The 16,565-nt window shown below is 37.4% G+C and overlaps 2 protein-coding genes across 9 annotated transcripts; both read right to left on the bottom strand.

Annotated features, from left to right (window-relative positions):
• Window positions 1-1,236: 1,236 nt before the first annotated feature.
• On the bottom strand, window positions 1,237-4,185 carry LOC106308324. 7 transcript variants are annotated; one of them, XM_013745481.1, is made up of 9 exons: window positions 3,302-4,185; window positions 2,854-3,015; window positions 2,621-2,726; window positions 2,347-2,541; window positions 2,125-2,275; window positions 1,995-2,038; window positions 1,755-1,964; window positions 1,542-1,646; window positions 1,237-1,442 (listed from the first exon to the last, which is right to left on the bottom strand). In XM_013745481.1, exons 1-9 carry the CDS (start codon window positions 3,314-3,316, stop codon window positions 1,381-1,383), a joined length of 1,050 nt encoding a protein of 349 aa, XP_013600935.1. In that variant the 5' UTR covers window positions 3,317-4,185; the 3' UTR covers window positions 1,237-1,380. The 7 variants fall into 7 exon arrangements, with proteins under 7 accessions (XP_013600935.1, XP_013600931.1, XP_013600932.1 ...); XM_013745477.1 differs by having other exon boundaries at window positions 1,755-2,038; window positions 3,302-3,405; window positions 3,976-4,185; XM_013745478.1 differs by having other exon boundaries at window positions 1,755-2,038; window positions 3,302-3,362; window positions 3,976-4,185.
• A 2,752-nt stretch (window positions 4,186-6,937) lies between these two features.
• On the bottom strand, window positions 6,938-12,239 carry LOC106311825. Of its 2 annotated transcripts, none has more exons than XM_013749123.1 (9): window positions 11,669-12,239; window positions 11,407-11,595; window positions 11,241-11,333; window positions 10,966-11,148; window positions 10,775-10,877; window positions 10,494-10,679; window positions 8,024-10,320; window positions 7,062-7,600; window positions 6,938-6,968 (listed from the first exon to the last, which is right to left on the bottom strand). In XM_013749123.1, exons 1-9 carry the CDS (start codon window positions 11,900-11,902, stop codon window positions 6,959-6,961), a joined length of 3,834 nt encoding a protein of 1,277 aa, XP_013604577.1. In that variant the 5' UTR covers window positions 11,903-12,239; the 3' UTR covers window positions 6,938-6,958. The 2 variants fall into 2 exon arrangements, with proteins under 2 accessions (XP_013604577.1, XP_013604578.1); XM_013749124.1 differs by having other exon boundaries at window positions 11,675-12,239.
• Between the last annotated feature and the right edge of the window lie 4,326 nt (window positions 12,240-16,565).

Raw genomic sequence — 16,565 nt, 5'->3', positions numbered from 1 at the left:
GTGTCGTGTAATGAATTTGTAGATACATTTGCCTTCTTGTCCGAGTGACATCGTGCTATTAAAAAAAATGAATTGTACTTGTTACATCCAGCAGCAATGCAATACAAGGCTCTTCAATCCATGGAACCAACAGTGTTCTTGGCTCAACACACGCATGGACAACTCTTTTGTTGTTTTACCTACACACAAGCCTCAACCTCAAGCCATTCCTCCTCGTGGGTCTTCTGGGAAGGCAATGCAAGAATTTTGGCAAAGATTGAAGTTTCACAAGCACATTTAGAGTTACTAAACAAAACAAATGTACTGATTGATGATGCCTTCATGATGGAGATTTTGGTACGGTTAAAAAATTTCGACTCCCTAAAGTAGCGGTAAGAGCTTTGCAACCTTCTTTGTACGTGACCTCTTCCTGTTCATATAAAGTCTAAAACATTATTAGGTTGAGTGGGATGAGATAAATGCTGCTGCTTGGGGGTCAAGCCTGTCTTCTCCTTCACACTATGTGCAAGTGCAACTAACTATTTCCGGCCAAATTTTCAGTATCCTTATTGTTTTTTTTTTTTTGTTTCCTGTGTTTGATACTGTTTACGTACTGTTTATGAAGTTTATCCTTAACCATCAACGCTTTCTAAGATGTGGAGTCAAAAATACAGCCTATGGAGAGTTATCCTAGAATTGTGGAAAGCAGTACCAACAGCCTTATGAACTGTAAGTAGCTCACAGTGTGCATATTCTAGTATTTGCTTTCTTCTGCATTGTGTGATGATCAGACTCCCTTCCCATTCAAGTACAAGTCCACTCCACAGTCCACACTCTCCCGTTACCATCATCTTTATCATCTCCATGTAAAATCTCACGTATATATCTTTTGTTTTGCAAATCGAAAATGACATATTCAATAACGCAGAGCTTCAACAAGCCAGAGAATTGGACCAAAGCACTCAAGTATACTCTTCTTTGCAACCTGAAATGGGCTCTCTATTGGTTCGTTGGGAACCACTAACTTCCACCCTCTCTCTCTCTCTGCAACCGTCTCTTTGCCTTCTCATGTATCAGCAGCTGGTTCCTTGTACGCCAAGCGAGGAGGTCCTGGCTCTAATAACGCGCTAGGCATTAAAAACTCAAGAAAAGATACAACATGAATCAGTGACCTCAGTGTAAAGCATTCGTTATTATAAACATCGAAAAGTAAAGAAAACTCTGATGCTGATAACTTGTTGTACATCCTCTTTTAGGTTCATTCTAACCCCTTTTTTTTATTCATAAGTACTTTTGAGTTATAATAACAGTAGTAGTTATATTTGTTACTTAAAGAAAAAACAATGCTTGGTGTTTCTCTGAAGAAGATTATTATTATGTATAGCCGTTTTCCCTTTCAATTCAAGGCTTCTCTTCATCTGAATTAGAACAAGGAGGTCCAGGCACATCCACGAAAAACTCCTCTGTTGATGCAAAGCAAAACAAGAAAGATTAGTGAATCTAGTTCAGTTTGACTCTGTTTCGTTTGGCTTTCAAGAGACCAGTTAGTAGTAGTAGTTCACCTATGTCCTCATGGTCAGGAGAATCAAGCAAAATCTCTGAATCAGATGGAAGAAAAGGAGAGCCTGGATAGTTTCCTAAGCCTCCTAACTCTGCAACATACACATCTTTATCCAGCAACCAGCTCTTGTTATAAACATAACACAAAAATGATGTACAACTGAAACTTTACCTCCCAAAAGTATTAAAAAAGAGAATGTACAATTGCAACTTACCTCCCAAGTTTGACAGGTCTGCAGTGAGATCAGAAAGGCTGAAGTTCCAGGGAATCTGATCAAATGACCTGAGTGAATCTCCGGCACTCCCAGCTCTTCCTTCTCCTCCAACCTCAGAGGTGAACGCGGAATCAAGCACTGAAGCGTCCATTACCATATCTGAAGCATCAAATGGAAAGTGTCCACTTGATGCCACAGAAGCTGGACTCACTGCCATCCCACCACTGTTTGGTGGAATAACTTGAAGAGTTGTTGCATCTTCCACCTTTGTATCAATCACCATACTAAAAATAACAGAGAGATATTTTTATAAAAAAAAAAAGTTAAGACATGAACTGGATAAACGAGTGAGATTGTTGGTTCTTCTTACTCATTCGTTGAGTTCATCTTTAATGGTTGGAAATTAGCAGGTGCAGGGACTCCATTAACAACATGGCAGCTTGACATTCCCATTGCATCAATATGAGGATGCATTTGAGGATGTTGTAGTACAGGATATCCCATTGGCATGGTGGTAACTACTGTACTACGAAACAACAACAATAGTGTAACCAAAACTTTTTTACTTGTAATTGCATATAGACTTATTTACCATGTGACATGTGATGCATTCCGTTTGGTATAGGTGCTAGAGAAATCTTTGGAGGTACATGAGTAGGAGGATACCTCATGAGATGGTACTGGTGCTCAAGCAAATGATTGAACAAAATTATCTGCTTCTTCAGTTTTAACCTGATGTAATAAGCCCTGAAGAAGTCTGCGTTTTCTTCTTCCAGTTTCTGCCAAACTGATCAACAATGGACTTCTCATTGATGTTTCATCGTTGCTAATAATGCAATTAACTACTGCATACATCAAATGCTCACCCAAGCTTGTAAATCCAGGTTCTATCCTTGCTCGAGCCAAGAGGGTCTTCATGACCTCGTCTCTGTTCATGTACAACTGAAGACATCTTTCTATCAAATTCTGGACCTACATCAATCATGTATATCATCAGATGTTACACACATACATACACATAAGCAGAGAAACAGAAAGAGGTAAAGCCTTTTTTTTTTGTAGTTGAAATAACAAGGAGGAGGTCAAATATTGTTCTTACAAGTTCAATATCTTGTCTTGAAACTTTCCTACTGTCATTGCATGAAGCAGATACAGAAACAGCATCTTGTATAGGAGGAGCATCTACTGATTGGTTAATTTTATGTTCGTCTTGGTTCTCATGTGAAACTTGAGTGGAAGATTGTACTAGTTCCTGTGCGCACTATAATTGAGATAATACTTATTCCAAAATATTTTTAACTTATTTGGGAACAAAAAAAAAGTCTACAAATACTGAGACAGAGGCTTAGTCTTATTAGACCACTGGTAAACAAAATTAATCATTGTCCAACTTCCTATATGAATATATATACTGATCTAATCCATCGATCAATTTCTTAAGTGAATAATAGGACAAATTAATTACTGTGTTTCAAAGAACACTAAAAGACAGTAAAAAACAAAGACAATAAAAGGTAGAAGAGTTGTATCTTAGAAGAACATGTTACCTGTCCGTTCTTCATTACTGATAAATATAAAGTGCAAGCATCATTCAATCAGAACTCTTGCCTGTAGCAGCATTTACAACAACGCAGTCCATAGAGCTCAACACCTTGATCAGTTTTTGTTTATAATTTTTTTAAAACCAAAGAATAACAAGGCAAAATAAACAATTAGGCGTAGGCCATAGTTCTCCTTTGCACACTAATACCTAAACAACAGTGAATATAAAGTGTTTCCCACAGTGAATTTGTTACATGTCAAACAAGCATGAAAAGTGAATCCCTCAAAAAGTGTATAATAGGGTTCAAGATCCCAAGCAAGCAAGCACATTACAGAATCTATCTAATATAATAATTAAAAACTATATTTCATAAAGTTCCACACAAAAGAAAAATAGTTCATCCCCACTGTATCTAAAATTGTTTCACATTGACATCATCAACAACACCAGATAACAAGCAATAAACTCACCAACTTGTAAAACAAATGTGATAATCTATGCAGATTATATCCATTATGGAATTCAGATACGTGAATTAAGTGAACCTTAGATTAAAGAATTTTAGAAACGTTTGCCATTTGTGGAACTAGAAAACAAGAACAAGAGCTTAATGAATTACCAATAAATTATTGAACAATTTTTTTTTAAAAGCAAAAAGATCTCAGCAGCGAATCTCACCTTCCCTCGAACCCTTAAATCTTAATCTTGAAAACAAAGTAGTTAAGTCGACGAATTGATTAAATCCAAAATATCACGAAACGAGTCTCTCAACAATTCGTAAGAGCACTGAAACAGCGAACCATAATTTGTGACCTAGAATACCACTTGAGAGTGAGACAGCGAGAGTCAACAACAAAAGCTTTCTGAAAATTTGTAGAGCAATATGCAGTAAAGTCAGTAAATGTAAAATGCAAAAACAAATAGTATGTATATATATACATACAGTTGACAACTTTACTGGACAAGTAAACTAAATATATATATATATATATATCCTACAGTAACTTTAAAAGAGACGGTGAAATTCTTTTTTTTTTTCCGTCAAGTTTTTATTTTATTAAAAGATACGGGCCAAGCCCAATGGCCGAAGCCCAAATACAAAAGCCCACAACACTAAACGGGCAACCAAACAAAACAAACGAAACCGTAAGCCCACACGGCTACACCGGCCCAAGAGAGAAGGAGTGATGTCGGCCGCCTTCACGCGAACCGCACCAACTCAACAACCACCGGAGAATAACCCATCGATTCACCACGCTTCACCGGAGCCCATAGACTCCTCACCTTCTTCACCACGAACGCCAAACCTCCCAGGACCGCCTAATGTCGGAGAGGATCAATCGATACCGAGATCTCATCCGCCAGAGTTCAATACGAGGACCAAGAAGGAGGCTTTGCTCAAGCAACAACCTTTGCTCCGGATAGCTTCCATCGTCCTCCGACGAGAAACTCATCCAACAAACCTGAACCCAACTTGACTTAACCAGTGAACGACACAAGAAACTACAGTAAGTAAACCCTAGAAGAAAATAAGGAAGCAAAAGCCGGCAGCCATGGATCTGTAAGAGCCTCCACGCTCCGGAAACATAACCGGCGCCACAGAGCTAAAGGAGCCTCCACAACCCGGGAGCTTTATCGGTGATGCAAGAGCTGTGTAAGCCTCTACATCCCGGATCAAAACGCCTCTGAAAAGGAGATCTGAGTGTCTTATCTCCTCTCTCCTCGCCGCGTATCCAGAAGAAGAAGATTTGCCGAGAACCGATCTTCTCGGTACAAACCCCTAACCCAGATCCGCGCGCATGTCGGAGAGAGACGACAGATCGGAATAAACTCACGCAGATTTGAGCGGAATAACAAGGAAGAGAGCCATCGGCGCCGGTACGCGCGCGGACGCGCCACCGGACGCCGTGGCTGTCTTGATCGCTTTCTCACGCAAAGTATGTTTTGTAAAATTGACGTTTGTTCCTTCGTCTTGAGACGGTGAAATTCTGACAGTGAAAATAAAGGTCGGCTTTAGCTTAAAATTTACCAACCGAAGTAAAATGTTGTGTCAGTCTGACGAGTGACGCTATAAAAGCATGGCATCACCTGCTCTGTGGAATAACATTATTTGTGGTAAGGACCACTTTTCTTCTAATGATATTTTTACTTCGATACTTATCACAATGAGTGGTCCGATTTTTTTTATTCTGAAAATGAATTAAGTTAATGAGAAATTGTTATGTCACTCACTAGGCACCAAACAAAATCTCCTGATTGCTAGTACTAGTCGAGTTACTCATTTTTCACCGTCTTTTTAATCAAATGAAAAACATCTCATACATAACACTAACTGAATCTTCCCAAATGTGATTTGACACCAACAGTTCATTTACGTAGACAAAGCTCAAATCTACGGTATAAATCCAACACTTTTGGATTCTTTTTGTTAGGCCAACTCTAAGGTCCAAAACACTTCCACAACTATATATACACCTAGATGGTCAAGTTGTTGATTGTTGTTGTGTTACGACGACAAGGTATGGCATGACCTGCTCTCTGTAACCCTTTCGGAATGGCATCTTTCAATATTTTGATCAGGACCACTTTTCTTCTTAAAATTATACCATGATAAAATCAATTCTCATAATAAGTAGTCTCACTTCGAACGTTTTTTTTAAATAAATTCAATATTGAGAAATTGTTATGTGACTATTCGCTAAGCCCCGAACAAGATCTCATCACTTTTCCTAAATCAATTCAAACCATTGTCCTCCATTACAGAGGGTAATCTTTTATCTCTTATTCCACATTTTCTGCCATGATAATGGTTTAATAATCAAATCAAAAACTACGAATTTAGCTATAATACGATTTGTCTCGTCGGCCCTTACTGCAAGGGGCGTTGGCGCTCAGAGAGGCGGTAAAATTTGGCCACGACATGAACCTAAAGAGAGTGCGGTTCGAGTCGGACTCTGCGCATCTAATAAAAGCCATCAACAAGAGAGAGCCGGATATGGAGCTGTATGGGATACTGGAGGACATCCTCCGTTTGTCGAATGAGTTTGATGTTGTTGTTTTTGGCTGGATATCTCGAGAGAGTAATGGTGTTGTAGATTTGCTTGCAAAGAACACCTTATCTTTGTATGAACAAGAGGTGGCTGGTGAAGAATTAATTCCCCCATCAAACAATTAAATGGAATGAATGAATGGTAGTTGGTGACAAAAAAAGCTATAATACGATTTTTTTTTTCTTCTAAAAGAAAGTAGACACATTATTTCTTGAATGTTTTATAGAAACATGATTAACGATAAGCCCTGAATTCTAATAGTTCATCTATGTGGGGCACAAAGGCTACATTTTCTATGGAAAGAGTGAAAAAAAGTTACCTAACCGTAATTCGCCTGAGAAACAGTCGTGAACCAGCCAGCTTGCTGCGTCTTTTTAAACTAGGTTGGTTCGCTGAGTGATGCTTACCCGTCCCTCTTTACTTGGCTTCTCTCTTTGTTGCTTGAACGCAATTCCAGATTGGTCTGAGCCTCTGAGGTAGATCAGTTCCTGTCGTTACTCTTCTTTTCACGGCTTCACAACTCTTTGCCTTCTTTTGATTTCCAAAGATCCCTAGTGATGTGATCACACTGTTTCTTCCAAGTTCTTGTGTTTATTCCAGCCCCATTGATGTTACTTTCCCCTGTTGGGTGAGCAAAAAATCTGATCAAGAAGACTGTTTCGCTCTGAAAACTAACATTTGTCTGCAATTGGAAGTCTAAAATATCAAATTTACCTGGGGAAACGAGGCGAGGAAGGATCATCAGGTGAAGACATATGAGCACCACGATACCTTGGCTGATCTTCAAATGCCCCACCACCACCAGCTGAATGGTTTCCGTCATTAAGATGTGGCGCTTCGTCCACAGAGTTATGATCGTATGGATAAAACATCATGGCAGATGGAGGGTTGTGTTGTCCCTCTGGAGACGTCACACTGTTCTGCGTCATGCCCGGTGGCAGTCGGTATACGCTGTAAGCAACATTCCCGGGAGCATCTTGCGAATTATTTGAGCGAATAGAACCGTTTTGAGAATGGTGAGAAGAATACGAGGATGATTCATGCCTATACGATGACCTCCAATGCCTATCAGATCGATCTTGCCTTGGCTTATTATCAACTTGGTTACGATTGTTGCGGCTACTACGTCCAGAACCCCGTGCCTTTGTACCAGTATTCCAGTTGCCTTCTCTGTCGCTTTGATGGTCGTTTCTGTCATGTCCATAGTTCCCTCGTCTCATGCCAGATGCAGGCCGCTGCTCCCTAGGGGAAATCTTCAGCAACAAATTCAAAAAAAAAAAAAAAGTTCAGAGAAGTGTGACAAACCAAAACCGTCATGAATGCTATATACCATCAGTAAAGGAGGAGATAGCAATTCTTCAGCAAAATAAGCATAGCATATAACAAGCAGGGGCGGTTAAAGATAGAACGAACAAGATCCACAAGCAAAGCCTGAAACATGCCTAAACCTCTCGAAGTAGCAGACTTGAAGGCAACTAAGGTAAGCAAACACAACATGTTGTGAATTCATTCAAGACCCATAGGCCATAAGACTGTCAAACATTTAATGGATTATGAAATAACACAAAAGTTCCTCTTCATGCCTTAAGCCAGACAACAAAATGAATTTTGTACCTTGATGGACGAAAGCATGCACGAAATATAATGGAAGCTCAAGGAAGGGATTCAGTTCTTACAGGATTTGGAAAATAAGTCCCCGTCCCACTTCGATATCTGGGAGTTTCATTGGCATAGCGAGGGTAAATGTTAGGTGGCCTGGTAGAAACAGGAGCAACGGGTACAATACGAGGTCCGTAGGTCATTAGCTGATTAACTACATTGGTGTAAGCAAGAGATCTTCCAGGACCGTCCCATGGTAAACGCCCCTGGAGAGAAGCAGGTGGCACTAAAACAGAAGGAGGGTACAACACCGGCGGATGTTGAAAACTCTGGCAAGAGCGGCCATACTGCAAATTTTGCCAATGACTCATAATATCTCCATTGAGAATATCATTTTTGTGCTCCCTTGGTTCTACATACGAGCCAACTCCGGTGGAGTGCGAAGACACATTTATCTCAGACGTATCAAGTCCCCTGAACGAGTCAAAACTTTTACAGGGGTCATGATTCTCTACTACCTCATCCACACTGAGGTGGCTCGCCAAAGTATCTGATGTCGCATTACCACCAGCTTGATAGTTGTGCATTGGAAGCATTGCAAAGAACGGAACTGGTGGCCCAGTGGGAACAAAAGTATATCCAGAACTATCGGCCTCCTTTCGTTGCATGCCGTGGCCAAGGATGAATGGAGCAAGAGACACTGAGGACTCTGATCCACTTGCCTGAGCTAGTTCATGGCCATGTACTTGATGCCTTTGTAGTTGAAATGAAGCAACAGTAGGACAAGGGCCCAGATCCCTTTCGGTTATTTCATTGCTTGATACAGGAATCCACTCTCTGTTATCACCTTCAACCTGGATTGAGTGTTCAGGAACACTCTTGCCTTTTCCATACAGTGCAGGCACAGCCCCAGAAGCTACTTTCCTGTTCCGTTTATCCCTAGCTGGCTTTGAGCCCCTTGTAGTTGATCCATCCCAAGAGCTTTCAGATGAAGTCCTGCTTCTAACGGAACTAGCACAAGAAACAGATCTAGAGCCTGCGTTTCTCTCCTCACTCTGAATCTGACTGCCTCTGACTGGAGAGTGGGAATTTTCTAAGTCATCCCCCCTTGTTGACCGTGTTTTACGACTTGAGGGTACGAAACTGTGCTCTGCAGAAGATGAATGATGTTTATCATTTGCCTGATGCATTCCATAACCCCCATTTTCAAGTCTAAAACGAGGAGTTACCCTTTCTTGCTCGTACCATTGATCATGGTCAGACTCTTTGACGTTCACTTCTAGAGACCCCATCTCTTCATTACCAGCTTTGCTCAGCTTTTCTGACATTGGATGGGATCCACTCGGAAAATAATGGGTAAATGGTGGAGGCACAAAGTTTTGAGGATATTGCACATTGGTACTCCAAGGTGTCTCCATGAAAGGAAGGTTAGAAGGAATAATACCAGGCACATTCCTCTGACCATATGCCATTGAAGCTAAGATGGCAGGTGTAATTGGAAACGGTAAGTGGGGGCCCGTAGAAAAATTAAAAGGAAAAGGGAAGTGTCCATTGAAACCTTGCCCTGCAACATATGTCATCGAGTTAACAAGATCTTGTTCTTGTTCCCCTGCGGCAGAGAAATCCTCATTCACGGAAACTGAACCTAAATCATCACAATAGCTGTTCACTGCACTACTCATGTCAACAGTGCTATCAGGACTTCGAGGGGATGGTGTATGCCTAACTGACGATGAGTCAGCCGCGTTTCTGATACTGCTTGACAAACTCTCCGACTCCAGGTTTTTTTCCCTGATATTATCAGCCCTCGCGGAATTAGTTTGGCGTTTTCCAGCTTCTGGGGCTCTACTACGCCTTGATGGCAAAAGAGCTTCACCATATGTCTCAGTAAGCTCAGGGCTAGACCGCGTCCTGGCAAAGAGATGCCTTCCATGAAAATTATTCACCATGATTTCTGGCTTAACAGTTTGCTGAAGTTTACCATTTGAAGCACTTTGATTAGAACGAACTTCCTGAGCAAGTTGGTAAGAGTTGCCACTGTTCTTTTGGGCATGATATGTTGCTTTAGATATAAGTTCAGTTCCACCGTTGTTCTGTCGAGAGGGCACACTGCGAGGGGCGGAATTTTGGTTTCTGTTGCTGCTTGAAGAATTACTTACATTGTCAGCTTGAAGACAAGGCTCAGGATCTCCCAGTCTTGATAACCATAGATCATTTCCAGGAGCATCAGGACGACGACCACTGCCATGTCTTTCCCATGTATTCATAAAAAAATGGTTAACTTCATGGATCAAATTCTCCTTAGGGCATTCAAGTAACCTAGCCAACTTCTTCGCACCAAGAGTAAATGCACTTCGTATCCTAAAGAAGTTACCTGCCAAAACAAAAATCCAAGCACGTAAGCAAATCAACGTCTAGTTTGGGCATCTTCTAGCTACATATTGTATAAAGAAAAGAACATCTTCAATAAGCTACCAAGGCAAGATATGTATTCGCGTTAAACTATAAAAGTACGTATTGTACAAAAAATCTGAAACAGGAGAGCACCTTTACTGACACTGCGTCCAAGGTTGTTGTTTTCACGCAAAGGGTCTACAACATTGAAGTGTTTGGCAACAAAAGGATGCCCCTGTGTCTCTTGAGCAACAGGGTTAACTGCATAAACCCTACTAAACTCTTTAAGAAACGCTTCGCTCTTTCGTAACTCTCCAACATCTTTTCGAGGAGGCTCCGCTGTGAAACATTGCACGTCAAGACAGTACGTACTAAATACAGTACGATGCACAATTAAAGCAAAAGTGAGATGAACGGCACTTTTTAAAAAATACCTGTTACATCTGGTAGTGAACTAACTGGAACAGGACCCCAGAGGCTAATACAAAAATTCTGCCAGTCAAACTTACTAAAGAACTCAAGAAAACGATAGAGAACCTACAAATGCAGCAAGCAATCCAGTTAAAACGATTTGAAAGAAGCATTCTTGACAGAACAAAGACAAGTTTCGTAATGTCACACTTACCTCGAGGGGTCCAGAAAACGAGTTGTTGAAAACGTGAAATATGTAAAGAACCAAGGTTTCAAGGGCATATGTAGAAATAAGCCCATGGTGAGCTCCCAATATACGGCTCTCGTAATAACACCAGGCTTTGATCAATATGATACTACGCTTGAACAAATGGTTCTGGTTTATAAAGAGATCAGCCTGCATACATAAACAACATAAAGATAAAGAAATTAAAATATATACCAATTCAGAAAAAGAAAGAGGAATGTTCTCTATGGTTGGAAGCTAACCTCCTCAAGGAAGCATAGTGTGCACAAACCTCCAATCTGGTTGAAAGATATATCCACAACAATGTTCTCCACCAGACACTTAATCAACTTTACCTGAAACATTTGCACCAACAAAAGCTTAATACACAGTGGAGTATGCCAAATCAATGAAGGATCAAGGCATTACTTCAGCCTGAATATACTGGACTTCTTTAACACGGAACTCAGCATTCTCATTCTTCTCTTCCTTCTCAAGCATATCACGAACCAAATGAGCCCAGGAGTCCTTCAGGCTTTGGTTCGTGCTGAAGGCAGTTAAATCAATATCTCCATCCGGCAGATAAGTCTTCAGTGGCACCGATCCAAAAGTAAAGATCTAACAGGCAATGAAAAAGTGATAAGTTTTTTAAAGTAAAGTATCATCATAGACAAATCAAGAAGCACTCCACCTCAACCTGAAGAGGGAAGCAGCACTCCATGATAAGCCTCCGCACGTATCTAGCAACCGCATTTCGTCGATCTTCAGAAGGAGGATTAGGCTGGATGCAAGCAATGAGCTTAGCGGTTCTATCCTCCGCCTTGGCCCATCTCTCCGCATCGAGGGGCCGTGTAACAGACGCAGCCTTTCCCGGCAATAGCCCATTCGGTGGAGAAACCTCCGCCAATGATCCATTCTCACCCATGCAAATCAAAGACTCTGCCCAAAACCGTTAGCAATCACTCTCTTTCTCGGATTCACAATAAACACGCAAATGGAGTAAACGTTTATCGCTATAAGCCAAATTGACCTTCGATCTAAGAATCTAATCGAGGAATTGGGTGGAATTAAGAAATCGCAGAGGCCAAATCGAATTGAACGATAAGCAATCGAAGAGGAGGAGGGAATGAGAAAACCCTACGAGGACCAAAGTTATATTCTAAAAATAGAAAAGAGCTTTAAATCAATCAAGAATAGATCGAGAGAGAATCTAGCAGTTTCAAGAGGTCGAAGGCGTTCACTCCCAGACTGAAATCGTTGATGATGATGATGATGAAGTACTGGTAGGGCCGAACATAACCAATCAAACCGATCATATCGAATCCAAACAATTTGGTTTAAGAATTTTATCAATCTAAATGGTTCAGATTGATTTGATTTTAAACCAAACCAAACCAAAAAAAAATCGAAATGTTTTCTAATTAGATATATTAATAATATTAAAATTTAATATATTTAACCATTTAACATAAACAAGTAAATATAATTTTTTATATATTTTTTACTTTTTAATGCATAGAGTAAGAATATAAATTTTATATATTAATATCAAAACTGAAAAATTACATTTAATATTTATATTAAGTTTAAAAATAATAATATAAAATTATTGAATTACATTTTTTACATTTTATTGTGATGTTTAGTTTTATGTTTAAATACGAAGAAAGTAACGATTTAGTATTAAAATGATGATTTGTTTATGTTTTTAAAAATTATATTTTTGTGACTGAGCTATAACAAAACAAAAAATCAACTCGATTGAAATGAACAAACACAAAAAATCATATTAAACCAAACCAAACACAAACCAAACCAAACTAAAACCAAACCCAATAGAATAGAAACCAAATCAAATTAATTTGGGTTGATTATGGTTAAAGTTTTCCTAGACCGAAATAATTAGTGATAACTACTAAGAAAAATTAGATATTACTAGTGCAACTTTTTTATTCATAGATATTTTGATGAATGTATGATAATTCTATTATATTTTAGGGAAAATGCAAAATCCATTTTGTACAATCATTTGTTATGATTACCGGAAATGTTATATAAAATATGAAAGTGAAATGAAATAATAAAATTAAATGAATTAGTATTAATAATAGAAAGAGGTATGATGTAAAACTTGATTTCATTGTTTAATAATAGAAATATGTACGATAATAAAAAGATGTACGATGTAAAAATTGATTTCATTGTTTGATTGTTGTTACTACAAGAACACCGCCTAATAAAAGGAGAGGCACACCACAAACTGTCGCAGCTATGTTGGCTCAAGATTATCCTACAATAGCATGAAGAGAAATAAAATAAACTGCTAATGAAGTGTGAGAAAGTCCAGAAGAGATATTTTCTTTATTATGTTTTCAGTGTGATCGGACTACTAGGATTACTAGATCTTTTTTATAACACTGAGAAACAAAGTAACGAGGACAAGTATGATGTTCACAAAGTAAACACCGAAAATAAAACGACAAAGCTGAAACAAAGAATGCCAGTAGGCATCCAAGAAAGATGTGTAAGAAAATGATAATGTAAGAGGAAACATATGAGCGTGTAGGGTGAAAGGTCGACCCTTCCTCTAGTTGGAAGAAGCTTCCAGGACCAGCAGATGGTGAAGCCAAGCAGGTTCATGCTGTGCCATGTATGATTGATAGCGCCGATCTCGTGTTACACTCACGGCGATAGTTGCAGCTGCCTCATTACGTTCTTGCAAGGCGTGGTTAAGGCTCCATCCATTAATCCCATTGAGAAGTTGGTTTATAGATTGCACCACACCAGTGAACTCAAGGTGGTGAAATGGCTCAGAAAGGACATTATGGAGTTGTTCAGATGAAGCTTCGAAGATAACGTTGACATGGTGAGTGTTATGCATGCATTCCACCGCCCAGTGCATTGCCCATAGATCTGCTTCCGCTTTGGATCACATGAAGGAGTATGAACGTCTGCTATGCATAATGGTTTGACCATCTTCTCCACGAAGAATCCACGAAGCTCCACTCGAGTGATGAGGGTCTACCCATGATGAACCCACGTTACACTTCAAACATCCAGACGGTGGCTTAATCCACCCAATAGGTTCTTCTGTTCTTACCACATCATCTACTATCTCCGTGTTTGACTTGAGGATCATGGTTGTATTGTGTGTAATTTGGACTACTAATTTGGACTACTAATTTGGACTACTGGTTTTATTATGTTTTCATTTGATGTTAAATGAGGCAAAAATAATAATAAGAAAATCTAAATAAGAAAGTTGCATTTTCTTGTAAATAACTTCAAAACTAAGGACATGATTTTAATAAGGATTTTGCTTTAATAATATATATTTAAAAGGAATGACATTTGTAAAAATTGTTCTCACTCCAAATACATATCTAAGAATCATTTTTTGAAAAAATCACCGACAAACTATATTCTTATGTTAGTGTTCAAATCTAATATATCAAACTGTTATAGAATATAAGTGCAGACTCAAAATATAAATGTTTGTTTAGTATCTATTCACCAGTTTGGTCTAAAAATTATTTAATTCTAGAACAACAAAACAAATGACTTATTTTATTAACTTACGCTTTTGAAGTTTAGTTACTTAAGAGTATACAAATAAGAAATATATAATATTTTACCATTCTAGTATATATGTAAACTATGTATAAATTAAAAAATATTTGATTTATTAAATGATAAAGTAGGAAACTTATAATAAATAGTTTAAATTTCTCAGTATTACAATTATAATAGGTAGATATGGTATTATGGATAAACAAATATTAGCCGAATGATTAAATCTTTCATTCTTTGAACAAATTCAAAAAAAAAATTCAAAAGGAGGTGATTGAAATTTTGTTATGATATTTCATTAAAAGCTTTTTAGGAATAAAAATCAAAACTAAAATATTTAATTTATATGAAACTAGTGGTCTTCTGGCGCTACGCGCCAGGTTCGCATGTTTTATTATTAAATAAATTTATAGTTTATTTTGTGGTATTAGTAAAGAAAATATGTTCAAAAATATGAAGATGAATGTATATTAAAAGATAATGATATTTTCTAATTCATTTGATAGTGGTAAGCGGCCGTAGTGTATTATTTTGTTTTAAAATTGCTTAGGACAATATGGAATAGCATAACTGGTTATGACTGATCAATAAAAGTATAATAAAAAGCTGATAGTCGTAATAAAATAAATTCAGTTGACATTTAAACATGAATTAAAGTTGAACTTCCAGAAGGAAAAATGTAAATGCTTTTGTTTTTTATGATTATCTTGTTTTAAGGAAGATAATAAATTATTTCATCCTCTTAAAATAGTAACAATTTTTGCATACATTGTTTATGTCAAAGATGTGGCAATTTGTTGGAGGCTTCATTGGGGTCGTATTGGTTAAATACTTTGTTTTCAAAGTGATTTGGAATCTAGTAAGTGAATTCTTAATCATGTTCCAACATTGATCGGACTTGAATTGACTATTTTCCAGGATAGCTTATTCAAAAATTCTTTACATCTTCACAATTGTCTCTACACAACATTAATATACCATAAAGATACATACCATGGTCATAGTTCCCATATACGGATTGACAAAGATGGTTGAGTCATTTGATAGGTTTATGGTGGAGAAATAATGATTTAACCCCTCAATGTAATGATCCTCTGAATTGTCATTATCCAAACATTGATTCATTAACTGAATGTGTTGATTCATCATCCTAAGTAGTTCTGCTGCAAAATATCATAGGCTAAGGTTTTTGAAGTGGACGGCAGGGTTTGTTATAATTGTTGACTAAAAGTATATGATACCATTTTATTTGTTTTTTCTTTTGTTTTTGAATATAGTGGAGAAATATATTTTCTTGTGAATCTTTCTCTTTATTGAAGATCTTATATAGAACTTTTGTTAGATGGCGGGTTACTGATGTATTAATAATTGTAGTTGTTTTCTTATTTGCTTTAAACTTTTTTGTTGTTATTTAAATATGAACATTTTTTTTGATGGTATTGTTGATTAATTTGACATTCAACTGATATAGCAATTTATGTGGATGCAGCTTTTTTTTTAAGTGTAAATGTATTGCTTTATGGAAGTTATAGAAACTTTTCATGTTAGACAGAAACTTATAGTTCAGTTTTAGTGTTTAATAATGTAGTGTTAATATGCATACTACTAAACTATTTGTTTGAGAAAATGGACAAATAAAAATACAGTAAAACTCTATTAAAAATGTTGGCACTATATAAATTTATTACTTTACAGAATTATTAATTTATAAAAATAATAATTTTTAAATATATATATTTTGAAAATATTTTCGTATAATAAGAAAAAATATTTGATTTCACTGTTTATATATTCATTAAATTTTATACATCGACCTGCATATCCTTTTTATTATATTATTTGATGTATATGAGATATGTATCATATAATTTAAATGTGTTTTTAGAGACAAATTTTTAGATATTATAAAATAATACCATTGTAAATCGAAAACAAACAATACAATAATATATTATTTATACTTACAGGAATTTTATATATAGAAATTATTAAATTATGATTTTAGCGAGACTATATAT

This window comes from Brassica oleracea, chromosome C8 (genome assembly GCF_000695525.1).
Source record: "Brassica oleracea var. oleracea cultivar TO1000 chromosome C8, BOL, whole genome shotgun sequence".
Taxonomy (NCBI): domain Eukaryota; kingdom Viridiplantae; phylum Streptophyta; class Magnoliopsida; order Brassicales; family Brassicaceae; genus Brassica; species Brassica oleracea.
The sequence above is the reverse complement of the archived record's forward strand: the minus strand, read 5'-3'. Positions and strand labels throughout refer to the sequence as shown.